Source organism: Bison bison, unplaced genomic scaffold (genome assembly GCF_000754665.1).
Source record: "Bison bison bison isolate TAMUID 2011002044 unplaced genomic scaffold, Bison_UMD1.0 scf7180017864039, whole genome shotgun sequence".
In the NCBI taxonomy this organism is placed as follows: Eukaryota; Metazoa; Chordata; class Mammalia; order Artiodactyla; family Bovidae; genus Bison; species Bison bison.
The window spans coordinates 687,878-697,307 of record NW_011494611.1 but is presented as its reverse complement, the minus strand read 5'-3'; the positions used below and the strand labels follow the sequence as shown (position 1 = coordinate 697,307).

General features: G+C 51.7%; 1 protein-coding gene across 1 annotated transcript in view; it reads left to right on the top strand.

The window, feature by feature from the left end:
- PAPPA (pregnancy-associated plasma protein A, pappalysin 1) overlaps positions 1–9,430 on the top strand; it is a gene marked incomplete at its 5' end in the record, with an annotated part of 265,764 nt that overhangs the window by 191,598 nt on the left and 64,736 nt on the right. The window contains 2 exons of the mRNA XM_010835189.1: positions 6,616–6,784; positions 9,178–9,361. Coding sequence (XP_010833491.1) covers positions 6,616–6,784; positions 9,178–9,361 — 353 coding nt within the window. The remainder of the gene's footprint in view (positions 1–6,615; positions 6,785–9,177; positions 9,362–9,430) is intronic.

Below are 9,430 nucleotides of genomic sequence, written 5' to 3'. Positions count from 1 at the left end.
CCCCACTCAGAGCCCCACTCCCATCTCCTTCCCATCTGTTCTCCTTCTGGCTCTCTTTCCTCCTTCCTGTTCCTCCATCTCTTCCCCTTTCTCCTCTCTCATCCTCTTTTCCCTCCTCGCTTTCTTTCTCTTCTCCTGAGGGCAACGTGATAGCTGGTGAGCTGCCAGGGGAGAAACCTCATCATGGCAAAATCAGTCCAGCCGTGTGTGTTCTGACCCAGATTCAAGGGTCTCTGTCCCCGTGCGGAACTTGGGAGTAAATTCAGAGACCCAGGAGAACAGGATCCGGTTCCAAAGGAGAGGTTCAGTGGTGGAATTCTAGCTGAGTTCCAGCTCCACACCAAGAAGGGGAAGCGGGAGGGAAGGGGGCCCTCGTGATGGTTGGGGGGAAGCTATGAGGCTTCTTCAGTGAGAAAAGGGACCGTCAGGAGCTGAGGCTTCAGGGGTTGGACGCACACACACGCACGCACGCACGTGCCATTGTCCAGCCTATAGTTACACAGAGATTGAGCAGTTTAGTATAACATTCAGTGGGCCGTGTGTTTAGAAACTTGGCGTCTTCCCTTCCCTCCCCTCTTTCCTTCCCCCCTTCCTCCCCTCCCTCTCATGTGTTGCATTCTCTTCCTTTCTCTACCTCAAACTTTTCCCACTTTTTCCATGTCGGAGCACCCAGAGAGAGGCAGCTCTGATTGACAGCTAGCCTTTAGAGGACCAACCTTCAGTTCAGTTCAGTTGAGTCGCTCATTCATGTCCGACTCTTTGCGACCCCATGAACCACAGCACGCCAGACTCCCCTGTCCATCACCAACTCCCAGAGCTTACCCAAACTCATGTCCATTGAGTCAGTGATGCCATCCAACCATCTCATCCTCTGTCATCCCCTTCTCCTCCTGCCTTCAATCTTTCCCAGCATCAGGGTCTTTTCCAATGAGTCAGCTCTCTGCATCAGGTGGCCAAAGTATTGGAGTTTCAGCTTCAACATCAGTCCTTCCAATGAACACCCAGGACTGATCTCCTTTAGGATGGACTGCTTGGATCTCCTTGCAGTCCAAGGGACTCTCAAGAGTCTTCTCCAACACCACAGTTCAAAAGCATCAATTCTTTGGCACTCAGCTTTCTTTATAGTCCAACTCTCACATCCATACATGACCACTGGAAAAACCATAGCCTTAACTAGATGGACCTTTGTTGACAAAGTAATGTCTCTGCTTTTTAATATGTTGTCTAGGTTGGTCATAACTTTCCTTCCAAGGGGACAATAAATTCTTTGTGTGACTAGACTCACTCCTTGCAGCCAGAGTGAACTTAGTCTGGTAGTTATTGGTAGTGGTGGCATCAGAGTGGGTGCCTACAGGCTGGAACCAAGAGACCCTGGAGTCTGTGCCCTGACTGGGGGCTCTCTAGGAATCTGTCTGGAAGATTGGGAGCACAGAAGGAAGCTTCTCACGGCCGGACGGCCCAGGCCTCAGGTTGTCCCCAGGTCTACCCAGTGTCCCCACCCTCGAATGGATCAGCACCTCACGGAACATCTATTGGGAACAGCTAGCCTGGGGGCTATGCCTGCAAATGGAACTTCTGCGCCTAAGCACGCGCCCGTATCACCTGTATGGATATGCCTGACTGTTCTCTAAGATGCTGTCCAGCCACCGCCACCTGCCCCCCCAGCCCTGGCCTGCCTGTCAGAACCCCTGTTCCTCCATATCCTTGTCAAAACGTCGGATTATCAAAGTCTACTTGTTCCCTTTCCAGCGGGCTCTGAAATTATACATCTCCATGGTTTTGTCCACACCCTGACTTGACCCCTGGAAGCTAGGAGGCATGAAGAGATTCTTTGGGTTCTTACCCTTATTTGAGGATGGAAAACCTAAGGTCCAGGCAGGGAAAGTATTTTCCAAAGTCGCCCCAGTGGGTTAGGATGCAGAACCACACGACATTGGAATCCAGGTCTTGGGACTTCCAGGGCAAAGCTCTCCCCGCCCCTGCCCCACGCTCCCCCACCCCCCGCCATCATCAGAGGTATCAAAACAGCTGTCCCAGAGGCCCCAGCAACTTGTGGTTTTTTTGGCCCTTGTTTGACATGTTTTTAAATTACTTGTAACAGTTAGCTATCAAGAGAGTACAGAGTAAAGCCCAGAATCCATTCCACTCTTAAACACATCACAAGATTTGGAACATTGGGCCCACTCAGATCCTGGGACGGGAGACTCCCACTGGCCACCCCCCACTCAGCTCACCTGGCCATTCAGATGGTCGGCCGGACCCTGTAGCTGCTGACCCTGCCTCCCAACGCCGCACCCACCACACCACCGGCTCGTTTCTAGAATTCCAGGGAAGAAGAGCCTGTTGGGATCGCTTCCTGCGTAGCCTCATTGCTGGGCAGAAAAACGAGTCCTACCTTGCTGACTCTTTCTCAGTCTCACTTCCCAAGTGACCCTGTGGCAGTCGTGCCGAGAGCATTTCCCCTCCATTTTCCAGTGTGCGCGTGCTGTCTTTTTGGGTGTCCCCAGCCGAGCTGCTCAGAAAGACTTATAAAGCAGCTGCCTGTTTACTGCCCCCACTGCCCCCTGGCATAATTGCAGCTAAGCAACCACAGGAGTTAAGCCATGTGTCAAGGGGGAGCCAGGAGCAGAGCCCTCACCAGGCCTTTGACCTCTGGCCTCCTCTCTCCCAGTTGAGGGGTACACAGGCATCCCACGTTATGCACAATCGGGGGCCCTTTCAGTTGACTGTGGGGGGTGACAATGGGAGGACTGTCAGATCCCTTAAGGATCTGCCTCTGTATGAACTTGAGTCTCTACGTAAATAACTTACATAAGTATAAGAAGAAAAGACAGTTCGTAAGTACCTGATTATCTTTGCATAGGGCGGGGATGGTGCCTCGTGTACCTTTGCCCGGGTGTGCGAATTTTATTGGTAACATTACCTATATCCCTTCCCCCATTGGGATCAATCACTCTCCTCCCTTCTGAGAAGTGGCTTCTTTTTCTTTTCCCCCCTTCTTTTGTTATTTTATGATAGCCCATCGCTGGTGAAATCCCTCCCCGCTCCTTTTCTCTTTTAATGAAGGCAGAGGCTTTTGTTTTGTTTTCCTTGTTTTGATTTTTGTTTTTGTGTTTCAGAAATGACAGAGCTGTGTCAGGGAGTTATTGGGAGGGGCCGCTGGGGTGATGTTTATCATTTTGGGGCAATGTGTTCACACAGCCCTTTTCAGCTAACAGGACAATGAAGGGAAGAGCAGGGACTTAGGGTCAGAGAGGCAGATCTACACCGGAATCCTGTCCACACCAAGTGCCTTTGGGCAAGTGATTTAAACTTGCTTAGACTTAATCTCTTCTTCTCACAAATGGGAATAATAACCCTACCTCATGGAATTACAATGAGGATGCGGATAAGATGATGTAGGTAAAACACAGCTGCCAATACCTGGGGCGTAGTGCTTCCTCATCCCCTTTCTTTCCTGTCCTCAAGCCTATAAGCCAGGTGCAGACGAATGTCCTGAAATGCAGGGAGGCCGCATTCCCTAAGATACATTCCAGAGGACCCTAGTCCTAAGAAACGTGCCACGGGGAAAGGCTGTCAGAGCTCGGGAAGTTATGCATGCATTAGTCCCTTCTGGAAACCCAGCATATGTGTTAGAATTCAAGGTTCTGAGAAGTCCTGTAATGGAGAAAGGTGGCTGATCATCAGCTCTCCCCATTTGAACAAAGACTTTTTTTGGTCAGGCAGCCCATGTGAATAGGGGATGTTTTCCTTCTGTAGTAGGAGGAGCCAGAGGAGAGGGACGCCCTTCTCGTGGTGCATCGTAGTTTCCATAGCATGTCTATGCATGGGCCTTTCTGTTCTGCAAACAGGCGGAGCTCCAACCTGTCCTGGACCTTTGCACGTGCCCTTCGCTCTGCCTGGAATTCCCTCTGCACCAAACCTTCACGTGGCTGATCCCCTTCGTGTCATCCGAGTCTCAGCTCAGGTGTCCCTGGAGGAGGCTTCCCCGACCCCTCTGTGCAGAGTGTCCCGCCAACCCCTCCCCCAGGTGGTGCCCTCTGTAGATTCACCTGGGTTAGTGCCCCTACTGTATGCGCTTTCCCGTCTAAAACTGGCCTATTCATGACTTGCCTTTGGCACGTGCCCTCCCTCCTCAAACCCAGAGCATTTACACTGGTGTCCGCCATGCAGTGAGATCCCCAGGCAGGTGTCTTGAATAGATAACACGTCATCTTGTTTTGACAGTCTTGAGAGATGGGTCACTTTATGGCCTCCACTCAACAGAGGAGGAAACTGAGGCTCAGGTTGTTACATGACTTTCCAAGATAAATGGCGAGCCTGGGCTGGAGCCTAGATCTGCCCACCTGCTAAGCTGTAGGTCCTTTCTGTTAGAGGAAATCAAGTTTTTTAGTTTCTCCTTTTCCTACGATGGAGAACCTTAATGTGCACAGAAGGAGGGAGAGCATTTTTTTTTACCTTAATGGCCACACAGCGCAGAGAAGCCCAGAGCCCTTGTCTTTCAAAAAGGGTTCCCAGAGGCCCCACGGTCCGTCATCAGATGGGAGAACCGGGGCCTCCTGGGTGTGCAGAGGGAGAACGGTCAAACTGTAAGGCAAAGGTCAGAAGACCTGCTTAGAGGCTGGTAGCTTACGGACTTAAATCTATTTAAATTGGAACCATGTGGCTGTTTCCCCCAGCTCTTACACAACGTGAACAGATGCATTGTTTGGTGTCAAAGACCTCATGTTGACTCCACAGCTACAGTCTTCCGGGTGGCACAGCGCAGAGACTGTCAGAGCAGGAAAAAGGGCAGGGCATCAGAAAGTCTCAGCGAGTGTCACTTCATCTGAGCTCATCCTGCGCTTGTAAAGGGGAGGCGGGTATATGGAAGCCACAAAGCGTACATCAGTGTGGGTCTGAGACCTGAGTCGAACACTTGCCTTTGTCCCAGTATTTTAAAAGTGAGTTTGTTTGTGCTAAGTGCTGGAGATGTTTGTTCCTCACTCCCCCACTCAGTTATCCCACTTTCTCACTGCACTTTTGAGCAGGGGATACAGACCAGGGATGAATAACCGCATTCCTATAAAACCCTCAGTGTGGGGTGTCCTGAAACCAACACCAAGCAAAAAGTTGAGAGTTCCTTCTTAAGTTGGTTTGACCCCCACCCCGCTCTGCATGTCCTTGATAGAAACAGGAAAACAAACACTTTAAGGCTCTGAATGGCAACCCCAGCTATCTGTATATGTCATACACCAGGAGTTGGGGTAGACAGGGCCAGAGGGGCAGCATTAGAGAGAACTGCCTCCTAGCAACCTTCAAATTCAATATCCTGAAGTTTGAAGAGCACTTAAGAGCTGTTGCAAGACACTGCCACCGTTTGTTCCTTGCTAGTTAGGAGACATCTATTTCATCCCAGGCATTTTCTTTGGCAATGCGAAGTACTCCGAAATGAAACAGGCATTATCTCTACCCTCAGGGAAGTTCCAGTCCAGGTGTGGGGTGAGGTTAATAATGAGGACTTTGGAGTCACACATCTGGATGGGAACTTAAACAAGTAACTCGATATCGCCGCTCCCCGACTTTCCAACAGTAAAATGAGTAACACTTAGCTCATAGGTCGCCGTGAGGATGGGTGAGCTCATGTATATAAGCAATCGGTGAATGGTCGCTAATGTTATTAAGCGTCTGCGTGACGGTAATATATGGGGAAAGATCATGTAAGCGTGGGGGTTTTCTGTTGTTTCCCTTTCCTGAAGGGTTAGCATGCATTCCGGCACATGGCAGGCACCCCAGGCCTGTGATCAATGCATGGAACAAGAGGCCAGGGCGTGAGAGAAAGGAGGGCCCAGTGCTGCAAGGGAGCTTGCCTGGGGACACGAGAAAGCTTCCTGTAGACTCTTTCATGGAGCTCAGACTTGAACACGTGAACTCCGATTGGCAGGAAGGTGCCAACAGCAGCCACAGCAAGATGCATGGTGCGATCTCTGCACAACTTTATTAACCGTTCTGAAGTCACTTTAGTTTATAAAAGACTTCCACCTTCAGGACCGCAGTTGAATCTTATGGAGCTGTGGGTTAGCCGAATCTGGGAGTGCACTGACACTCAGAGAGGAGATGGGCCTTGCCCTAAGTTAGACAGCTTGTAGGTAATAGAGCATAGATTTACCCATACCTTAGTGTCCTTATGTGCCAGGAATTCCACTCCATGCTTTGGCTCAACTGTCTGATTTAATTCTCACAACGAGCCCCAGAAGTGAGTGCTGTTATAAAATGTGAAAAGGCTTTCATTCAGCTCAGTGCCTGGCAGATGAGAGATTCAACAAGCACTTGCTGTAATCATAATAATTCCCGTTTTGCAGACGGAAAAATGAAGGTTCTACAGCATTTGCAGATCCGTCATTTGTAAGGTTTTCAAGATGTAGGACTTGGGCCCTGCTTTGTCTGTTTCCATAAACTGTGCTCTTAGTGATAAACTTTGGCCACTGCTCCTCCAGAGTCTTGTCCGCTCTGTGTGTCTCCCGTGTCAGCCTCCTGAAATTTGGAGCGGAAGCCCACTAGCCTTTGTCTTCCGGCTGGAGTGCATCGGTCCTGCAAGAAAGCGCCCCCTCACCCTCTTGTTCTTTTTCTCCTCAGCTGTGTGCACTTCGCATGCGAGGCCGCGGACTGCCCAAAGCTGGCTGTGGAGAACGCTTCGCTCAACTGCTCCAGCAGTGACGGCTACCACGGAGCCCAGTGCGCTGTGCGCTGCCGGACAGGCTACGTGCTCCAGATACAGCGGGATGACGAGCTCATCAAAAGCCAGGTGTGTGTGGATGCCGGGCTCAGAGTCCCTCTCCAGCCCACGAAAGGCTGAGCGGCTGTTGAACCTGTCCTCTGCTGAATCCTAGCATTTGAAGCACTGCTGCCGCATAGTAGGTGCTCAGTAAAGAGGTGTGGATTGAGTGAAAGACCGCCTCAGTCTGGGATTTCTGAGACAATGGTTCCTGTGCAGAGTAGTGATTCATACCACAGGTACCAGCGTCCCCCGTGTAGGTTGAAAATCTGGAAAACCATGGGCTGAGCATGACTTTTGGACTGAAACCCTCACAGTCAGAACCCTGCTACAATTGAGTGGGCTGGTTTCAGAAGAGGTGAGCCCCCTTCAATGCAATGCTCATTCATTTATTCAAACCTCTGTGCATTGGGAGCCAGATGCTGTACTGTGTGTGCTTAGCCGCTCAGTCGTGTCCAACTCTTTGTGACTCCATGGACTGCAGCCCGCAAGGCTCCTTTTTCCATGGGGATTCTCCAGGCAAGAATACTTCTTCCCTTCTCCAAGGGATCCTCCCAACCCAGGGATTGAACCCAGGTCTCCCGCACTACAGGCAGATTCTTTACTATCTGAGTCACCAGGTATGCTGTACTAGGTGCTAGAGAAAAAAGTCACTAAGATGAGCCTAGTTCCTCCTCTTAAGGAGCTTAGTGACTAGTGACCAGGAGCAGACGATGCGTGAGTAATGGCCGTACCGTGTGATAAACATTGTGAAGGGAAGTGCAGGGTGTTCTGGAAGCACAGGGGCAGTCAAGGAAAGCTCCCTGGAAGAGGTGACATGAAAACTGAAAACTGGAGAGATAGGTAGAGGGTCGCACATTGCAGGGAGGGAAGGAGGCAAGCTCTGGGCATGGACAGGAATATGTGGATGCCCGTTAGTGAGAAGGAGGGTGCCACAGACAGACGTTTGTTTTACTGAACTTCCCCAAGCAGTGAGGCTGAAGAGGCAAGCAAGGTGTGCTGGTGCATGGCCCTGTTAGCTTGGTCAGGGAGTAGGAGGGTCCTCTTTAGGGCAGCAGGGAGCTGTTGAAGGAAGTGACGTGGTCAGATCATGGGTGATGAAGGTCCTTCCAGCGGCTCACATGGGTGTGGCTTGGAGTCCAGCCACAGGGGAGCCTTGGGAAGAGGCTGAGTCCTGCTGGAGGATAGCGGCCTCAGGTGGACTTAGATGTGCTGTAATGGTGCTTTCAGCCAGTGTGGCTGTGGGATCTCAGGTGGGTGCGGGTAGGAACAGGGAATTAAGCCCTGAAATTTGGGGATTGCATGTGCAGCCTCCTGTGGGACCCTGCCAACAGACTCCCCCTTCATGCTCTGGGGGCAAGGGCACATTCCTTATTGCTGGGAATGCCTGTTTGCACAGAGCTTCTGGACTTGCAAAGAGTCCCACCAAGGAGCTTCCGGGCCCTCAGTTGCTTAGACATCTGCTTCCGTATGTCAGACACGGCAGGTCTGAACTCCTGTGAAAGCAATTAAGCTGGCTTTGGCAGTAAGGGACCTTTCATCCCTTTAATGGGCACTGAAGAGGGGAACATTGTCCCATGCTTTTAAAATCCCAGCTCAATATCTGGCATCCCCGAACGCCTGGGATGTGGCGGCTTCCTCCTTGAATGGAGGCCCCCAGGGCTGGACTACCATGGACGGACCCTGCCTTGGCCCTGCAGCCTGAACTTGCCCTCTTACCCCCAGCCGTGCTGTCTTCTAATTTGTGTCGAATCCCTGTCAACCCTTTCGTTTGCCTAGCCTCCTTCCTTCTTCACGCCCACCTCTCCCAGATGTTGAAGCATCATATGTTGGAGCAGGGAGTGGCTCTTAGAGCAACGCTTGGCTTCGATGCCAAAAGGATAGCTCAAGTGAGGAAAGGGACTTGCCCACGATCTCACAGCACCCAGAACTAAATCCTGTTCTCCCATCCCCCCAGGGCGATGCCCACTCTGTGCCAAGCACAATCCCCTCTGCTCCTCCAGGGCCAGGAAAAGATAAAAACGTTAACATCCAGCGTCCCACTCTTGTGCTGTGTTTCAGAGGCTATTTCATGAAAGAAGTCCTCTGGCCCTGAGAAGTCTGAGCCTTAAGATTCGCAGCAACACTATCTATCTGGGAGACTCTCCAGACAGCCCTGCAGAGCTGTGTCTTTGGGCTCAATTCCCACTTAGCCTTTGTCCAGCTATGAAACTTGGAGCTAGTCACTTAATGTTTCCGAGCCTCAGTTTCGGCAGCTGTAAAGTGGGAACTGAAGTACCTCTTTCAAACAGTTGCTGGGATCCCGGAAAGGGAGCTAAATGTCGAGCATGGATCTCCGAGTGCCGTAGCCCAGGGGAGAAGGGTTTTCCCCATGGGTGGGTTTCCACCCGCCGCATCTCACAGTGCCCACCTCCGTCTTCCAGACAGGACCCAGCGTCACGGTGACCTGCAAGGAGGGCAAGTGGAACAAGCAGGTGGCGTGCGAGCCAGTGGACTGCGGTGTCCCGGATCAGCACCACGTCTACGCCGCCTCGTTCTCCTGCCTTGAGGGCACCACCTTTGGCAGCAAGTGCTCCTTCCAGTGCCGCCACCCGGCGCAGCTGAAAGGTACGAGACCCAGCGGCCGCTTCCAGGTCCTCCTGCGGGGACTCAGCACCAGGGCTTGGACAGCGTGTT